Source organism: Stegastes partitus, unplaced genomic scaffold (genome assembly GCF_000690725.1).
Source record: "Stegastes partitus isolate 25-593 unplaced genomic scaffold, Stegastes_partitus-1.0.2 Scaffold122, whole genome shotgun sequence".
Lineage (NCBI taxonomy): Eukaryota > Metazoa > Chordata > Actinopteri > Pomacentridae > Stegastes > Stegastes partitus.
This window is the reverse complement of record NW_007577853.1, coordinates 486,445-507,255: the sequence shown is the minus strand read 5'-3', so window position 1 is coordinate 507,255 and position 20,811 is coordinate 486,445. Positions and strand designations below refer to the sequence as shown.

The 20,811-nt window shown below is 39.6% G+C and overlaps 1 protein-coding gene across 1 annotated transcript in view; it reads left to right on the top strand.

The window, feature by feature from the left end:
* dnah9 (dynein, axonemal, heavy chain 9) overlaps nt 1–20,811 on the top strand; it is a 190,233-nt gene that overhangs the window by 127,782 nt on the left and 41,640 nt on the right. Inside the window, exons 55-63 of the mRNA XM_008278388.1 lie at nt 7,232–7,312; nt 7,969–8,148; nt 8,712–8,942; nt 10,859–11,053; nt 12,206–12,325; nt 16,110–16,298; nt 17,452–17,687; nt 17,780–17,902; nt 19,527–19,731. Coding sequence (XP_008276610.1) covers nt 7,232–7,312; nt 7,969–8,148; nt 8,712–8,942; nt 10,859–11,053; nt 12,206–12,325; nt 16,110–16,298; nt 17,452–17,687; nt 17,780–17,902; nt 19,527–19,731 — 1,560 coding nt within the window. The remainder of the gene's footprint in view (nt 1–7,231; nt 7,313–7,968; nt 8,149–8,711; nt 8,943–10,858; nt 11,054–12,205; nt 12,326–16,109; nt 16,299–17,451; nt 17,688–17,779; nt 17,903–19,526; nt 19,732–20,811) is intronic.

Genomic DNA, 20,811 nt, shown 5'->3' with positions numbered 1-20,811 from the left:
CAGCTTGCCTTGATGTCCGTAGCGTCTGTATGCCACACACAGAAGGTCACCCTTACTAAGCTATACATCGAGCAGAAAAATAACTGCCTGACTTTTTTTTTTTTTTATTTGTTCTGTGACATTACTATCTGCATCATTTAATGTTTCCCTCTTTAATACCTACACCTGGATCCATTTGTTCAAATGTTTACCATCTCTACACCTTTGCAGAACAGAGCTATATGAATAATGCAGCATGGAGTCTATGTGTGAAGCAGCCCTAATTATAGTGGGTCTGCTACACTGTGCGAGTGAATGTAAAACCACACACGCACGCACACACGTACAATTTCACTCTTAACATGCATCTCCACTGCTTTGCATAAAAAGGCCCACACATTCCCACCCGCACAAAATCACACATGTATAAACACCCTATACGGATAAGTGACGTCAGCGCTGAAAGCCACAGAATGTCCTGTGTTTTTGTTTGTTGTCTGCCTTTTACTGTAGAAATCAGCCAATACACACACACACACACACACACACACGTCTGTATATATATATATATATATATATATATGTGTGTGTATAAGGGTTGTATGGTAATTGAGGAGCCTTCTAATTAGAGAGCACACTCTTTACAGCAGTAAGCCACCATTAATGCACCCTGTGTTTGTTAGTGCATCCACACTGATGGCTGCCCTATTATAAGTACTGTTATTTAACATTCTGTGCAACGGAAACTGTGGCTCACCAGAGGCTGCTGTGGTCATGATAAACAAGGACCAGGAGGGTTAAAGCAAGGTATCTGTGTGTGTGTGTGTGTGTGTGTGTGTGTGTGTGTGTGTGTGTGTGTGTGTGTGTGTGCGTGTGTGTGTGTGTATGTGTGTTGAGGGGGACTGTAGGAGATGCCGTGGAAGTGTATGAGTCATCTGCTCCCTAAAGGACACATTAGTTCCATGTGTTTTTTCCTCTCCACTTTTGTGGAGGTAGCGTCCTACCTTTGGGTGCTTTTGGTTTGTGAACTATTATGTGTGTATATTGTAGCAGAAACAGCAATATAAATATTTGTAGTACGTTTAATACTCATAATAGTATAAGTAGTACTAATACAAGTAGTCAAAGTAGTAAACATAGTAGGAACAATCATAGTAATTATAGTTGTACTGCTAATAGTTATAGTAGTAGCAGCTGTAGTAGTGCTTTGTAATAGTAGTAGCGGGAGGAAGTAATAGTACATATGAGAGAAGTTTAAATTCTGCTAGCAGTTGTAGTGATAGCAGTTTTTGTAATATTAAAGTATTTTTAGGACATGCCAACAAACACACACACAGTAAGTACCCATACTGTCCTGTTGGTGCAACCTGCATGTGATTTCTATTGTGCAATACACAGCAGAAGTGAGTGTGCAATGTCACTTAAATGTCAGTTGATTCAAATCTGCATTAACTGCCATTAATGGGATTATTTCTGAGTTGACAAGAAGTGTAGTTGAGTATTTTGTCCTAAGAGCCTTCTAAAAAAATGTTAAAGTAATTGCATGAACGTGGTTGTAAAATGTGAGAACCAGACCTTTCTTATGTTTTAATGTATTGGGCGTGTCTATCTGCATGTCTACATCATGGCTAGACATGAAAAAGAACTTCACATGAATGGAAAAGGATACAGGAGGATCAAAGAAATAAATCAGTGGAAACACAGTTGCAGCAGTCATCAAGAGGTATAGAATGAACTATATTACAACAAATCAGAGCCGCACTAGTTTTCCTAAGATAACGCCACTATGTGCATCTACATCTGAACAGCAGGTGGGCAGGTGCTTTAAACAAGGCACACGGGATACAAATAGAAATCAGACTTTTCTGTGACAGCTCAGACAATGTCAACAACACTGCAGGGCATCAACCTCTTTGAATGGCATCCACAAAGTAAACCCTTGCTTGTTCCTTGGCATGAAACCACATGATGCTAAAGGACATGAAAAGAGGCGTGATGAGTATTGGGAGCACACTCTTTGGTCTGAAGAAGTCACATGAGGTCCAATGTGTTTAGCTTGAACCAGGCCTGGACTAACGCAGTTGATGCATAGTCCTGACAGTGAAGCACAGCAGAACATGCCTCCAGAAATGTGTACAACACTGATGCTGAGGAGAATTGATGAATTCCTTTTATGGGCCTGTATTCTTAACATAATAAACCCATAATGTTAGTTTAGAAATTTACATAAGAGTGAATACCTACTGTTTGACTTTACAGTAGTACAATTATTGTAAAGTGATAGAATTTTAAATCATCTGACATGAATGTGATATTGCACAGGGGTTTACTCAATTCTATTATAAGTGCATGTTCGTTTGGGGTCATCATGTCTCTTGACCAAGTCCTGATTAGGATTTATGACTCTACAATCACTTAATCTGACACACCAACTGTAGTGAAGTCATGAGCTGGCATAATGGCTAGTAATAGTACAAGTAGTAATCATTCTAAAGACTGCACTAGTCATGGTAGTTGTAATAAACAAAAACAATTATATGGAAATTAAAAGTAGGAATAGCAATCGATGCAGTAAATAGTAACTGTAATATTAATAACAGCAGCAGTTAGTAAGCGTTCGCAGAGAAAAGGCTCCCACTAAATTCAGTGTGGAGGTGTCAGATGTAATCGCTCTAACTTAATCTTATCAAAAGCAGCTGACTCCTGACAGCTCTTTGCATTCGGAAAAAAGAAAACAGAGGGATTTCCCTTAAACGGATAATAACCGGAAACATTAGACACCCCACCCACCCCCGAATGCACAAACAGCCAGATGTCTCTTTGTTGCATGAATGAAGCTATATTTAGTCACCACGGTAATGCAAGCCAAACACTGAAATCCCAAACTACTAAGATCTGTTGATTTCAAATGTGTTCTTTGAGTCCATAAGCCGTCACACGTGGATGAATGGGTAGAGTCTCTTGCTTTGGTATCAAATCTTATGTTGCCTTAAGAAACAGTTGTTCTCATTTACATTCCCAGCAGCAGCAGGGAGTGAGAGTGGGTTGTTTTATGAAGACTGTCAGGAGCACAGAGACAGGTTTTTTTTTTTTTTTTTCTCTGCCTGGATTTCCAGCAGATAAACACAGAAGCAGCTCAGATGTATTGAATATCACCCATGTCTCCCACCAATTAGTTTGTCTATTTCCTCCCCTCTCCCCCTCCTCCCCCTCCTGTCCAACCCCCTGCCTATTCATCATGTTGATGGCTCACTCAGCGCTCGTCTAATGTTCGACCGAATTTTTTTATTTATTTTTTTGCATGGAACCGTCGCAGCCCGAAAGGACCGTCTTCCCTCCGGCCTGATTTCCTGTTTGTTAATTAGCTGAAAGACAAGCATGAAAAACAGTCTGTTTTTATTTCCCCAGTGCAACGTTTGATGCAGTCGGACAGTAACGCAGAGCCCTATTTGTCCGGGAGTTATGAGGAGTTTGTAACAGCTTTAATTTCTCTTTACGATCATCCTTGCTCTATGCATTTGTGTGTGCAGGCTGATAGCAGCTCTTGGTCCTGCAGCTTTTTTTTTTTTTTTTCCCCACATATGCATGCCACTCATCTTTTTTGGCCCTTTATCTGCTTGGACAGGCTTAGATTTTTTTCCTAGTAATGGATTAAAGGTCACATGCATGGTCCATGGCACAATCCTGCAGGGTACAAAATGTTATCTGCAAAGGTTTAGACTCCTTTGTAAAGCTTATTTGTTCGACTTTTCTCAGCCACAGAATCCTATTTTATTGCTTTGAGGAATTGAGGAGATGTTTAGGTTTAGATTAAATTGCCATCAAGCTTGATCAGGGATTGTGTTGCTAATACGATCCAGTAATGATACACACCACAAAAACAAATTATCGGTACGTCAAAGCTGCCTGGCAGATTCAATTAGATGATGGCAATAGATTCATTAGTGTCCATGATATACACGATGATTGCTACTTATACAATTTAATGAGAAGAAAATAGATTATTGTCAATAGCCCACCCCTCTGCTCTGCTGACTAGTCACTTCATATTATTGCATGTGGTATTTTCTTCCTTCTGTAAAGACTGGACAAGGTTTTTCATTGGTAAATATATTTGCCTTATTCTATTGTTTGTATGTTTAACTTAAAGGACTAGCTTAATATTTCAACAGTTTCTGAGAATCTTTATGGTGTTGGGATGTCATTAGCCTAGCTTAGCATAAAAAGCAGAAGCAGGGGAACTGTTAACCTGGCCTTAAATTCTGAAATATACCAAGAGCAGCTCTAAAGCGTCGCAATTATAACAAGGGCCAAATTGTTGAGGCCGGATGACTGGATCAGAGCATTTCTAAGGCCTGTGGGGGGCTGCTGGTCAACAGTGGTCGGTACCTACATGAGAGAGACAAACCATGAACCTGAAACACTGTGTCGTGACAAAGCATATGCTGCTAAAGCCGATCGGGCATTTTCAGAGGACTTGTAGAGTCAAGGCCTCCGAGAGTTGTATCTGTTTTGTTGGAACACGAAGGCCCAACAGCACATCGTGGGGTCATCATAATATTTTGGCTGATCATTAGTTTGTTCAGGAATGAAAATGTGGTACTGTGATTTTACAGAGTTACATGCTTGGAATTGTTTCTTGTTGAGCAACAACAGTGAGCAGTGTTCCTGTAGTGTTTTTATCTCTGCTCTGTGTAAACAAATAAAAATACAGGACAATGACCAAGCATGATTTTGTCAATAGATTTCTCATTTTATATGGTAAATGGTCCACAACTTGCAAAGCCCTAACCTTATCTAGGTCCGAAAAAGCACTTTACATTGGGTTTCCCATTGACCAGTCCACACACCAATGGTGGCAGAGCTGCCACACAAGGTTTACCTGCCTTCAGGTGCAACTTGGGATTTAGTGTTTTGCCAAGAGACACTCTGCCATGTGGAGCTATTCACCAATCACCCACCTAGCAATTAGTGGACAACCCACTGAACCACAGCTACACTTACATGTACTATTGCTAGGACAACCCATTTGTTTTGCAACATAAAATGAGCTGTTGTAATGTGTCTAAAACTCTTCACAGTTCTTTGTTTAATTCATATCATCAAATTGATTGAAATGAAAACGTGTTTGAAACCTCAATTATATTTTTTTGATTACTTCACAAATCGTCTCTCAGTTTAATATTTACTATTCACGTTTAGTTTCTTACTTCGGAACAAAGATAACAATAACTAAGTATTCCAATTTCCCATGTCCGTGTGAAGCACTGGTCAGACTGTATCATTAATGCTGGTCACAATATATGCTTTATTTGAAGAGGGTCAATGTATTGTTGTTGTTGTTGCTGAGATTTAACATTGAGTAGCAGCCTTTAAACAGCTACATTTATTAAAATAAGACAATGATATTATAATAATGTTATAGACAGCATATAGTCTCTAGCATCTAGTAACATCTACCATTTACTGTAGCCAATAAAAAAATCAGTGGTTAGACGTGGTTGTCCTACTCTGATGTGTTCTGACAGCTAATGGTACAGTCCAGCCACATGACCAAAACACCAAATATTAAAATTGCAATGCTGAGCTTTCTTTTTATTATTATTTTTTGTTCAACAGTCTAATTCTGAAGCAACAACCCAAACATGAGCATTTACAAATTCAGCTGAGGGACAATTATTCATCTGTGAGGCAACAATGAATAATGAAAGTTACAAATTCATTTTTCATTTGATTTATTTTGATGGAGAACTCCAAAGCATTACACTGATTATGATCCTCTCTGCCAAAATCTGAATCATTTTTTAATCAGACACCATTTTCTGTTACACAATCATTAAGGGATTCTGTGCAGATTCTCAGTCATCCAGACCATGGTAATCCTAAGAGGTTCAGTAGAAAGCAACTGAACTTCTCTTTTTGGTTCTTGAAGACATTCCAGCTCTCATCCAAGAGGAGTCTTCAGCTCTGACGTATATTGGATTTTCGGAACTAAAAGTATCGTGAGGAAACTTTCAAAGATCCTGCCAGAAATTGTTTTAATTTAACCATTAACCTCATGCAAAGTGAAGTAAAGATCAGAATTCTAAATAAATATTTGCTGTGATGTCTCTCAAACATCACCAGGTGTTTCAGACATCTTGTAGAACTTTCCTAAGTCTTGCATTGGATTTGGGCCGAGTGTCTTCTGTCTCTTCATGTAACACCAGACTGACTCCATGATGACTTCATTATTTATACCTAGCTTCCTGTCAAACCACCAGCTGTTCACGTTTCTGTTTTTGTACAGATGAAACAAATGAGAAGCAGCTTGTTAATTAGTGAACTTAAGAGGTGTAAGTAGGTGTATTTTTGAACTTTGAACAGAGCCAGGCCATCTGTCTCTCTCTGCTGCCAGTCATAATTCTATGCTAGAACCAAAGTCACAAACATCAGAGGAAAGAAAGTAAATGTGAATATTTGAAAATATTGTAGTTGAGCCATTCCTTTCAAAAGTACTCTGTTTAGTTTCTGACCTGTAGTGACGCTATGCAGAAGTTTTTAAATGAATGACATCTGCAGAGGGTGGTATTGTCCATGTAGAAGTCACAAGACTCAAAAAAGAAGGTGCTAAACAGCCGGATGCGACCAAAAGGTATCAGGTAAAACTGGTTTATTTACCCCAAATGTTGGTCTATAAAAGGTAACAGGACATCTGTGGTGGTAATTTGATGTGGCACAAAGCTGTTAGCAAAGGCACAATGAAAAAAAAGAAGAAAATGCTGGTCGCAAACTGTTGCATAATTAGAAAAATAGTAGGTGCCACTGGTCAAAAATTCCATACTAACGTTTTACAGATCAGGCAAGATCATCTAAAAGGCAACAAAAAGTGGGAGGTGGTGGCACAGTCGGTTGGATGGAAGACTTTTTAGACTAATGTGGAAGTCTGTACATTTTTTTTTTTTTTTTGCTTTTGGGCTATTTTGTTTGTTTTTTTGTTTACATTTTTTTTTTTTTTTTGCTTTTGGGCTATTTTGTTTGTTTTTTTGTTTGTTTTTTTATTTTATTTTTTTTTACTTTTGCAGGTTTCTGCCTACTGCAGCTTTAAATTTGAATTAAGAGAAAACTGAAGAATGTGCAATTTGGACAGTCTTTTATATTGCTCCACTGAATATGATTCTCTGTTCATTCATCCAGATCTTTAGCTAGACAGTAATATCAGCCAGTCACATCCTGCTGACTTCCTGGTCTCCACTGTCTCATCCTCTGATAGGTGGATGACCTCAAGGCCAAGCTTGCTGCTCAAGAAGTGGAACTCAAACAGAAGAATGAGGACGCTGACAAGCTGATCCAGGCAAGAATATATAGAAAATATATGAAATGCTTTTTTTTCTTTTTCTCACTTGACTCACCCCCAGTATTCCGAGTGGTGTCTAGCCATGCAGATAGTTTTGGATATCTGTAGATAAAATTCCTCCAGTGATCCCTAATACAGTGGAGCTTAATGGAATTTCTCTTGCGGTGCTCACAGAAATGAAAATTGACATTTTAAAAATTAAGCACCCACTTGTCCTTCCAGGAGCAGTGTCACCATCACTCTGGATAATCCACAGATAGATTTCTGATGTTGGGTGTAGAAACTGTTTACTACAGCGTGAGAAATTCTGAGAAAGCTGGGCTTAAACCCCTGATCTTTTTCATCTTGTGTTATGGATCAATATCACATCGGTCAGAGAGCTAAGGAGTAGCATGTTGTTTTCCTGAGCACGCTTTACTCTGAGTTTATTAGCATTCAAAGTTCCTTATTGCTGATTTTTAGTGCCACGATCAGTCACTTGTAATTTAAATGTTGTTTTTTTTCCTTTGTGTGCGTGTTCTTTACTGTTGAAACTGAACATTGTTGCTTGTTTAGCAGGTTTTTAGTTTCACTCTGTCCATGCTGCGTTTACTTAAGCCACTGACAGAACTTCCAGCATTAACTCAGCAATAAATCCTGTGTGCCGTCCCCAGGTGGTCGGGATAGAAACTGAGAAGGTGTCCAAGGAGAAGGCGGTGGCTGATGAGGAAGAACAAAAGGTGGCGGCCATCGCTGTGGTGGTCAGTGGCAAACAGAGAGACTGTGAAGAGGACTTAGCCAAGGCCGAACCGGCTCTCCTAGCCGCTCAAGATGCCCTTAACACTCTCAATAAGGTCACTTACTCTCTTATCCCTCGCTGTGGCTTATTGATTTTCTCCATCATACTTTTCCATCTTAGTTTTGGTCTTTTTCCTAGTGGGGTCGTGCTCTTTTTTCTTTGTGTGATTTTGTTTTTACAGCTTTAGTGGAATAAGTTATGTCCACAAAGGCCTTGAACTGTATAAAAGAATATTGAATCACAGGATTTAGCAGAGTCTTTGAAAAATAATGTCTTCCCTATGTTCTGCAGACATTTAACTTCATCCTTGCATCCCGTGTAGGTTTATGAGCAGCCTGGGGGATTTTCAAAAACACCCTCTGTGTTTAAAAGGTGCTCTCTGTTCAAACAAGCAGAACAGACAGTTCAATCACTGCTTAGAGCTCTCTAAAGATGCCCTAATTAGAATTATCTGTTGTCTTCTCAAAGTCAGCACAGGTTCTTCTTTCTTTATTCTAATCCTTTCCATTTTCTTTCTTTTTCCCCCCAGAAGACCACAGAGATGTGCAGTCGCTCAAACTCAATTAAATCAGGGCTTTCATTTTTCATCCATTATTCCCTCTGTCTCTCCTACTTCAGAACAATTTGACGGAACTGAAGTCGTTTGGCTCTCCAGTGGCGGCGGTGACCAACGTCACAGCAGCAGTCATGGTACTGATGGCACCCGGTGGCAAAGTCCCGAAGGATCGCAGCTGGAAGGCTGCAAAGGTGATGATGGCCAAAGTGGACGCGTTCCTGGACTCTCTGATAAACTTCAACAAGGAAAACATCCCAGAGGCTTGCCTGAAGGCCATTCAGCCTTACCTGCAGGTGACGTTTCAATTAGCCTTTACTCACTAATGTCGGCACTAACAGCACACAGCGTGCAATGTCTGCCACTCGGTAAGTTCAACTAATAAGTCATAAATTCAGCAGGGGTGTGATTACGATGACAGTGGCACATTATGGCTGCCAAGCATCCAAATGACAGCCAGAAAAAAAATCAACCGGTAAATGAAGCGTTACAAATTTAACAGCCGCCCTGATTATGGAGTTCAGTGGAGTGGATGCAAGGTATGTCAGTGCAGCAGATAAAGACAAAATTCAGTTTCAGTTACTTATGAACACCACACAGGTTCATTTTCCTGGATCTGTTAATTTGAAATGATTTCCATTTCTTCTAAAAAAAAACAAAAAAAACCCAAAACATACAGTGCTTAACGAATGTATTAGACCACCATCCAATGTTAGGTTTATGCCACAGCTGTCCTAAATTAACAGCATTGGTAATTACCAAAACCATTTCTTATGTTTCTGTAACAGTTAATACACCAGTGTGTAGAAGCTCCTTAACTGAAGTGATATTTTTAATGCTAGAATATAATTATTATTGTTATTTTTGAATTTTCTTATTGATTGTTTTACAAAAAACTGACATAAAAATGAAGCCCATTATTATTTCTTGATTAAGATGTCAAATTGTAGTTATTTACCTACATTCCTGAACAGAAAAATTAGTTTTGGTGGTTGAATGTTATGCTTGATTCATTTCTGACTCCTCACAGAAACCCAGTGAGCCAGCTCAGGTGAAAGGTGAATTCAGTTTGAAATTCCTCATTCCTGTTCAAAATGGTAAAATGTTGAGAGCTGAGTGCGAATTAAAGCACTTCATGATGCTGGATGGTATATATATATATATATATTGTATTTAGTAGTAGTTTTGCAAAAATACACATTTATTAAGAAAACAACACCCACAGTTCTTAGTCATCATCTTATAGTGAAGCATTGTAATCACAAGCACACAGAGCTCACAAAGTCTTACTGGTGTGGTGGCCAATGATAACAATCTTTACAAACTAGCCACAGTGGCTGGAGCTTATGAACCAGGTCATACCATAACCACCTGTGAGAACGCTGTAAGAAGTAAATCAAGCCCGTCTGCAAGGAGCCACTGGCGGTTTCATTGGTCAACATCATGCCTGACTTTGTGCTGGTTGAGGACTTTTGACAGGGTTGTTTCACAAATCTGAGAGCAGATGTTTTGCAATCGCACAGAAGCAGTCTGAGAGCGAGGAGATGCACTTAAACTGAAGCACAGGACGTTTGTATAGAAGCAGATTTTCACATTTACACCTGAACACGGGTTATTCGAGGGAGAGGGCAGAGTTTGGAGGTAAAGCATGACAACAAATCTGAAGGTAAAATGAAGAAATAATTCTCTCAAATCGAAACATCACGCTTTTAATGAAAGATAGAAAAATAATTCCACAGGTCAGAAGCACAATGTCAGCAGTTATTCAGCAACAACTGTTGTCCTGATTAATAGATTAATATTGACATTACTACATTTAAATGTGTTATTTATAGTTAGATGGAAACTCAGCAAGTGTCCAAGGATGGATTAGTAATTCGTGCAACTTTCTTAAATCAGGCTAGTCAGAGTTTAGTAAATAGTGTAGTTACTGCCTCATGTAGCCTAACCAAACCAAATTACTATAACTGTTTCATTTATAGAAGACAGGTTGGAAAACGTAGATATTATACCTGCTAGATTTAAATTCTAATAATGTTCAACATAATAGACAACACCTGACATCACCCATATACATGTCCATGCTCTCTGATGAAGTGTTTAATCAGCGTTTATTTTGTTTGTTTGTTTGTTTGTTTTATGATTTTTTTTTTTTTTAATGTATTATTATTATTTTATACAGTTGTGTTTTTATCTTTGTGATACTCTCTAGGATCCAGAGTTCCAGCCAGATCTGGTGGCGTCCAAGTCGTATGCAGCAGCGGGTCTGTGCTCCTGGGTCTTAAACATTGTCAAGTTCTACGAGGTGTACTGCGAGGTGGAACCCAAGCGTCAGGCCCTGAGCAAGGCCAACGCAGAGCTGGCTGCTGCACAGGAGAAGCTCACAGCCATCAAGAGCAAGATCAAAGTAAGCCACTGCATTGGAATGAGTATGCAGGAAATGAAAAGTTTATTTGTTGCATGACAAGTATCAATTTCAAAAGAAGGCATTTTCAATATCGAAAATCCAGAAGATATATTCTGTGAAATGATATTACTATTTTATTAAAGAAAGGACTTATTGTTCTTTGAGACCATGTTCTTGTATTATATGTTATCATTTGTTTGACACAAAATGCACTGACACACTAAAAATGTCTGCAAACTTTAGCTCCTGGGCTCACTTTTTACAAGAGACTGAGAGTTGAAAAATGACTTGTGAAATCCAGAAAACTCAGCACCTAGCTAATAAAAGATTTTTGAGACATCAGTATGGATCAACAACTCTATTAAACCCTGCAGATATGCAGTATAATAGGAATCTAATGCTACAGAAATAAAATAGAAACAACCAGCGGTTATAAACTGAAGCATAAACTCAGGATATGAATTATTTTATCAACGCTTGAGTGACAGTTGACACATGAGCTCTTCCAGTAATGATATACCACCAGCATTTCATCAATACAAAGCTGGTGTAAGTGCTTTTAAAGGCTTTTGCTGTTCATTAATCTAAAACCAAATCCATCAACCTAAAAACCCTATTGATAAAAGCGCCTGTAAATAATTGTTTCTCAGTGGCTTTTGACATTCAGCACCACAGAGTTCCAGGGAGCCCCAGCAGAGTGCGGGGATCGGGACGCCGCGGCGGCTTACATCAAAACCTGCAGAGTGCAGAGTGAAGACGCTTAATAAGATCCAGCATGACTTCTCGCTGTCATTTTTCACCACTCAGTCAGATCGCTTGAGCGGAGAGTGGGTTCGGAGCCAAGGGGAATTAGCAATCCTCAAACTAATCTACTGAACCTGTGTGCCTCTCCACCGATTAATCCTGTTTGTCCTTGTGCTAATTGCCTCCATATGCCAAATAAATCCATAGTGGAGGGAATGATAAGTTTTACCCAACTTTTCACACACTCTTAAGTTTTTTTTTTTTTTTTTTTTTTTTCATAGGGAGACTTCTGCTGTCTTTGTTCTCTGTCTTTGAGGATTCTTTATGACCGTACTTTATTTTAACAAGTGCCAATTTTTTCTCTCTCTCTCTATTTCTGTGTCTGTGTGTGTGTTTGTGGCCTATCAGCACCTTAATGAGAACCTGGCCAAGCTGACAGCCAAGTTTGAGAAAGCCACTGTAGACAAGCTCAAGTGCCAACAGGAGGCAGAATCAACCGCGCGCACCATTTCCCTGGCCAATCGCCTGGTGAGGAGGGCAACAGCAGGGTCACACAGAGCATCCCAGCCAGTACCACACACACACACACACACCCACACGCACAAACACACACACACAGTTCCCCATCTCTCTCATCCGCACTTCCCTTCAGATAGATGCAGATGTGTACAAACTCACACACACATAGACTCACTGTGTCTTTTTTAACTCTGCTTGTTAGCGTGGCTCTCTTTTCTTTTTACTTATTTAGTGCTATTGTGATCTTGTGTTAGTCTCTTGACAAAAAGATGGTATAGCTGTAGACAAATTAGTGTCATTTTTGTTAGGTTTTGTCATCAAAAATGTTTCATTTTTCGGGTTTGGATCAGGGCTGAACAATATGAAGAAAAGTGAATCACTTTCACAGATACTGTGATTTCGATGATTCACAATTCCAGCGTTTTTTATTGCTTTTCACTGAAAAAAATATGAAAACTATTATTTTTGCTGTTGTCTGTACAAAACAGATGTGCTCTTCAATTTCTTGAGAATATGATTTTTTTTATCTTCAGCAAAAAATTACAATTTGGATTTAGCATATGATCATATTGTGATTTAGAAATTAGTGTGATATTTATTCAGCCCTAGTTTTAATCACATTTTAGTCTCATTTGTGTTGCAAATTTCCTTTTTTAAACATTTTCTAGCGTTTTTAAGGCTACAGCTGTCGCTACCTGGGCAGCGTTACCACGGTTACAGGTGTCATTCTTATCGCCAGTAAAGGTTAATGAAAAAGACACTGTTCTACAACACACGCTGTTCACGTCCCTCGGCTCCGCAGTCATACAACACTGATTCTTCTCAGTAAATCCTGTTAGCATTTCTGAATTCTGCCTGTTTGAACAGAACACCATTGTTTCTGCCTCCCCAGCATCAGCACCGCTACCTTCACTCTCCACTGCAGAGAAGCGACTCATTCAGAAGCTGGTTGACTAACCTGTTGACAAGCACAGTGCTCACTGTCCAGGTTCAAATTGAGTAGGGAAGCTTTAGCGTAAATCTGTTGCTATTTATTTATCTGGAGGATGATTCAGTCGGACTGCTGACATTAATCCTGAAGTGTACTTATTCTTCTTATGGCAACCCAAACGATATCAGATTGGAGGTAACGTTAATGCTACATCCACAGCACTGTAACCAATTAGTTTATCTTTTTATAAATGTCACCATGCTGCAGCCAGCGTTTTTCTAATATATCCCGGTTGTTTTTGTTGCTTCTTGCCTGTTCTCAGTGGACTGCAGATTAATTTCATACATTTCAGATAATATCAGAATAAATTAATAACAGAGACACATGATCCATCTTGCTAACAGAAGTGATTAGGTCAAGCAGTCAAATCAGCTTAATTTTCAGCAGCAGAGGAAGGTTGCAGTTTGTAATTGCATAAATGTATGTAGAATATGGAGTAATACTTTACACTTAAACGGTAAACAGTTCATTTGTTCATCCATCCATTTCTCACATAATCATCCTTTCTGCATAGTTCTCGTTGTCACATATTGCAGTTTAGTTAGTCTAGTTTTGGTCATAAACATGGGTTTCTCCAACAAAATGAACACAAGTGTTACCAAATCTGACCTTAATAAGAAGACAAAAGTATATACAAATAATGCTTTAAGCTGAAAAAGTTAAGCCAGAAAGTCCAAACAGTGTCCCATCCGTCCATCCATTGTCTACCTATTAATCCTCACGAGGGTCACGGGGGGCTGGACTCCAGCTGACTTAGGGCAAAGGCAGGGGGCACCCTGAACAACCAAGCACACTCACATTCACACCTATGGACAATTTAGAATCACTAATTAACCTCAACATGATTTTGGACTGTATGGGAGGAAGCAGGAGCACCCAGAGAAAACAAAATGCATGCATAGACAACTTCCGATCTATCCATCCATTATCTATACACTGCTTAATCCTCACTTGGGTCACGGGGGGGGGGCCACTCAGCTCTACATGTAGAGACAGACAACCAAGCACACGCACATTCACACCTACGGACAATTTAGAATCACCAATTAACCTCAACATGTTTTTGGACCTTGTGGGAGGAAGCCGGAGAACCCGGAGAGAACCCACGCTGGGAGAACATGCAAACTCCACACAGAAAGGTCCCGGTTCCCCCACCGGGATGCAGACCGACGACCTTCTTGCTGCGAGGCAACTGCCCCACCATGCAGCAGTCCCCCTCCCTTTCAGAATAGTTTTCAATATTACATAACACAATTTCTCTCACCTCATGTTTACATATAAACTGTACTGTTTGGATAAAAAAAATACATGGTCACATTTTGTATGATTTCTTTTTTTTACATGTTGTTTTGTATGTGTTGTGGAAAACTAAACTCAAGTATATACCAGTGATACTGTTTTAGTGTTAAGTTACTTCACAAATTCATACCGTAAATGTATTTATTTTGCAAACACTTTTCTCTAAAAATAAGAACAATAGAAGCAGTTGTAGATCAATGGTGTTGTGCATTCATAGAGTGCCTACAATACATTGTCTTAGATTGAACCACAGCGAGTTACATGTTGCATCATGAGAAGATGCAACATTAACATGCTGCTTACACATTATTACATATAGTGTTGTAACACATAATGTGCACATGAATACGTCTTCAAGAAGTCAAAAAATGGATAAAGGAAAGTGATAGAACCATTTTGGATTGGCCCAACGAGAGTCCTGAATGACCTGACCCGACTCCCACTGAGAATCTGTGGAGGGACCTGAAGAGCAGAGGGATGGCAAAGAAGCCTATACCCCAGGGACTGTAAAAAAAAAAGGGGGGAAGGAACAAAATCTCAGTGGAGACATGCAGAAACTGGTTATCAGTTATAATAACTGTTTGATTTATGTGGTGCTGAATATAGGCTTGGCCATTAATTACAGAGAAGAGGTGTGAATAGGGTTAGAAGTGGCATTTTTAGTTTAAAAAAAACAACAAAAAACTGATAAATGAAATAACATAAAAATGTCTGTCATGGCCAGCCAGAAGAAATGATGTGTTCTAGATTTATAGATATTTATAGCCAATAAACAGATAAAGCCCCAAGTGCACACATTTTTATTTAGCATTTATACCCAACTTCATTTCTGCTTTGTGTGGCTGTCTCTTCCTTTCGATGCACAGTACATGGGTTTACACTTATGCACTCACACATAAATACATTTATGCCTAAATCCCACCATTATCTACCGCTGTGTAAATCTCTTGCTGACAGCAGCAAAACAAAAAGATGAGTGTTGACAGTGTTAGTATGATAATTTAAGTTATTCAGAAGAAGCTTCTGGAAGGCCTGACAGGAGCAACAAAAGGACGACAGGTTCTGCTCATCTGTTAGTCAATCCCAAATAACAAAGCAAACGCAGTCAACTTGCTGAAGTACACAGTGATGTGTGCTGAGAAGTTACAGTCTGTATCAAAGTGTGCGGCCTCTCAAGTTTAGAAGAGATAAGATATTAAGGTGAACCTTATTGATCCCTGGGGGGAGATTGGATCATTGCTGCAGTAAAAAGTCGAGCTGTTGGTACACGAGCTGAGAGGTTATAAAGGATATGAAAGCCTAATAAAAAATGACTTGCAGCTAGCAAGTCATTGATGTTCTGGAGATTTTCTTGATGTTTATGGGTCGGTGCATCGACGATGGAAGCCATAGATTAATTTAGATTTGATTTTACAGCGTGCCCATGGGGAATATGGTGTAGCCATGTAAGTTTCAGTGGAGAAAAAAAAATAACTGTGCTGCTGTTGTGTCCACATGTTCCAGGTGGGTGGTCTAGCATCAGAGAACGTTCGCTGGGCAGAGGCCGTAGAGAACTTTAAGAAACAAGAGAGGACTCTGTGTGGGGACGTCCTCCTCATTACTGCCTTCATCTCCTACCTGGGATACTTCACCAAACGCTACAGGCTGCAGCTGATGGACAACACCTGGAGGCCTTACCTCAGCCAGCTGAAGGTGGGTGTTGTATAGGTTAAGAGGATTGCGATGGAGCCAAACCCTAGACCCTATGAACTATCATTGGGTCGACTTGGGCTCCTTCTATATTGTGCCTCTAAGTTTCAATTATTTAAGCTTCCAATGCCAGTGGGTGGGCTGCAAGGTGGCTCGGTGGTTAGCACCGTTGCCTCGCAGAAAGACGATTTGCGTCCTGGTGAGGACACCTGGGATCTTTCTGCGTGGAGTTTACATTCAATTCAATTAAATTTTATTTGTATAGCGCATATTTACAACAACAAGTCATCTCATAGCGCTTCACAAAGGCAGAAACAGAAACACCCAACAATCCAAAACATCTGGATTCCCTATAAGCTTCAGCAGTCTGCAAGCAGTCCACAACAGTGGGAAGGAACATGTTCTCCCTCGTGCAGAGTGGGTTCTCTCCGGGTTCTCCGGCTTCCAAAAACATGTTGAGGTTAATTGGTGATTCTAAATTGTCCGTAGGTGTGAATGTGAGTGTGATTGGTTGTCTGTCTCTAAGTGTGGCCCTGCGATAGACTGGTGACCTGTCCAGGGTGTCCCCTGCCTTCACCGTTACTCATCTGGGATAGCGTCCAGCCCCCCTAAGACCCTATTGAGGATTAAACGGTATATAGATAATGGATGGATGGATGCCAGTGGAGATTACTGATCTTAAAGACAATATTGAAGGAAATTTCCAGTTTATTTCAAAATTATTTTCCAATAATGTGCATGAGCCCTATGCAAGTCATTTTGAAATTTTAACCATTTTTGCCTGTTTTCTGTTCAGAAATGTTTTAAGCTTCTGAGAATACTCACTCAAGCATTGAATTCTGGTATTATTCTGTGGACTAAAATAATCTTGTGATGAATGAATTGTGATTGTTCAGCACGGGCTGCTTGTGTATTCTCCGACAAATTTCTGAAGCTGGTTGAGAGTGGACACAATATTAAACAAGTTGAAGAAAGGTCTTTTAATAATACAAACTTTCTAAGATTTATTTTCTCTGTCGCAGTAGAGTTAAAGTCACAAAATTGATTGAAGAATCTAAACATACATGCAGTAGAAGAAAAGTATAAGAAAGATAACTTAAAACACTTCAAATAAAAGGCTGAATCCTTATAAACACCCGCTGGTATGATGTGTGAGGTTCCCATCCCAGTGACCCCTGACCTGGACCCTCTGGCCATGCTGACAGACGACGCTGACATTGCAGCGTGGCAGAACGAGGGCCTGCCTGCTGACAGGATGTCCACTGAGAACGCCACTATTCTCACCTCCTGCCAGCGTTGGCCCCTCATGGTGGACCCCCAGCTGCAGGGCATCAAATGGATTAAAACCAAATACGGGGAAGACCTGCGAGTCATCCGTATCGGACAGCGAGGGTAAGAGGTTTCAGAGGGGGATTCAGCGCTGGTCTGTTTTTTGGATACATTGTGAATTCTGACAGAAGGATTCCTGCTGTTTGTCCCAAAAGGTATCTAGATGCCATAGAGAGAGCGCTGGCAGCAGGTGATGTGGTTCTGATAGAGAACTTGGAGGAAAATTTGGATCCTGTTCTTGGACCTCTGCTGGGCAGAGAAACAATCAAGAAGGGCAGGTAAGTTAGAGCGAGTTAAAGGCTTCCCACCTCAGGATTTTTGTTGGTTGTTACGGAAATTTGTGTGAAGCACTGTTCTGAAAAGTGTTGTTCTTTTGTGGAATATTATCAGCTGGCATCAGATGCTGGCACAGATTCCTAATCTCGATGTTTTTTTGTTGATCGAATACTCTGTTTTAAATGAAAATGTAGCCACTGTTCCTTTTCTTATAAGTTGATTAGCAAATTTGATCAAAAATCCCACAGTGTCCAGCAACAGGGATGTCTTTTATAATTACTTTCACTCACAATATATACAGTAACACATTGTACATTTCAACACAATTCCTAATGCATCTTAAAGAATCATCCTGGATTTACCACCACCCAAGATAATTGTAGTTGGTTTAAAGAAATACAAATGCATTTTTCCCCTTGTAGAGGAATAATAATGACACAGGACAAGTGCAACCAGATCATTCTCCAGAGATAGGTCTGACTGTGCAAGACTGCTTACTGAGTCTCTCTTAGCCCTGACCTGATGAATATGATGTGCTCTAAAGTGTCAATGACCAATGGTGCTTCAATTGTTTATGAAAATCCTAACTTGATAAAAATGTCTTTTATATTTAGACACATATTTATGAAACTGTTATCACTTCTATTAGCTATAACATTTTCATTGAAACATTTCTGTTTCTAACTCATAGACCTTTTTGCTCATACAAACCACATAGGTATTGATAATTTTACTTTCTTCTGTTGCATTTATATTTAACTGAAATTTAAATTTAAAAGATTATAAACACAAAATATCAGACAAGTGCAGCTCTAATCAAGAGTGGTATATCTAGTTTCAGTGTTTGGAAAATCCTGTGCTGATCAATTCCTGGTTATCAGCATCTTTTCTGGTTCTGGATCAATAATCCATTTACAGCCACAACTTTAACTGTACTTATCAGATAAATTAACAGGAAGAAGAGTAAATTAGCAACCACACAGACTACAATGAAGTCAGTAAATACAGAGTGAAGATCCTGTCTTCATCAAATAAAGACATACAAACAAAGAAGGTGTCATTTTTAACAAAAGGGACCCTTTATTTCAGATTTTATTGAGGATACAGCTTGTCATCAAACATTGAGTATATGGCTGGACAAGAAAAAGCTGCTCCTCTATTTTAAAAGTCCCGAACAAATGCTTCATTATGTCATTTTTGTGTAAGGTTTGCTTCAGACCACAGTGTCCAGCTGTTTCAGGAAAAATGTCTTGTATTTGTCAGCACTTCATGAAGAGTTTTCTTTTGAAGAACAACTATTTAGTGTTGTCAAAAGGTGGTCATTTTATAGGGTTTGTTTATTTAGTACAGCATAAATTTACACAAGTTTAAATCCTTACATGACATTGAGAAGACATCCATTGATCACTACTTATGAAAGTGTCCTCGAAAAAAAGACAGAACACATTTGTTTGAATGCAGAAAAACATCGGACAGTTTGCCCGAACAGACAGATGATTATAGAACTTCTGATAATGACGAGTCGTCTGATGTCTGCTGTTGTCGCATCATGCTGCTTCAGAGTCTTTGCTTTCATTTAGAAACCCTCAGTGATCAAAAACTTCTGCTTCTCATTTACCCAAAAAGATACATAAAGATCGGAGACAAGGAGTGCGAGTACAACCCCAGCTTCCGTCTCATCCTGCACACCAAGCTTGCCAGCCCTCATTACCAGCCGGAGCTGCAGGCCCAGTGCACCTTGATAAATTTCACAGTGACCAGAGATGGTCTGGAGGACCAGCTGCTGGCTGCGGTGGTCAGCATGGAGAGACCTGACCTGGAACGGCTGAAGGTAAGAAAGTCAGAGTGTTGATGGAGTCAGGGAGCAACACCACCTGACGAAGCTACTCAACAACAAAGAGGTGTTTTTAACAGATTGATCTGATGTGGTGCAGTAATGTAAAAGTGAACCTGAGCAGACATGAAAGGAGAATCTGTCACACTCTTCAGGTGCTATCAGAGAACAAACAGCCGTTCTGCATTGGACTCTTTGAGTTTCTTTCTTAGCATCTCTTCTACGCTGGCGTAATTAAAAGAAACAGTCGGAGGAGTCAGGGGCCTACAGAAGTCGGCCGTACCGCTCTTGCTCGTCATTATCCATCTTCAATACAACTCGTTGACAAGAAGACACCGGCTGTCTTTAAACATCACAAGAGGCTGCAGGTCCACTCTTTGATTCCAAAACAATCAGCTAGCGCCTTTGATTAACAGCTGGAGGATGTGTGATAATTATGGCACTTAGGATGCCTCACTTAGGGAGACTGAGACCCTGCACAGCTCTGTGTGTGTGTGTGTGTGTGTGTGTGTGCGTGCGTGCATGCGTGTGTGTGTTTGAACTTGGAGTAATCAGAAATTGTGATTACTATTTTAAATATGCATTGAATAGTGTTTTTAAATTAAAAGTACATTACCATCAATTTTCAATCAGTATTACATTTACTTTAAATAGTTATGCATGACTTCACAATTTCTATACAGTTTTCCAAATTCTAATAACACTTTTCTTTTTCTTGTGGGAGTTGTTGGAATTAATGTGACACACAAACACATGCCCAAAGCTATTTCCTAAATTAGAGATATCTACATATTACTCCAAGAGCACAAATAGTTTGAATACAATTAATTTTAAATGCAGAGTTTATTCCTTGCTTTGTAATTTCTGTTATTTTTCATGCTCAGTACAGGTGCAAGCTGTCACATACACACAGGGTGTGTCAGACCACACTAATCTTTTTCCTGATTGAAGGCTCGCACATAAAACAGTGGTACTACTGCCTTAACATGTTAACTATCATGCTTTTTCACACATTCAGCTGACACAGGACAACATTAACATTCATTTAGAATCACATCTCTGATCACATGATGAAAT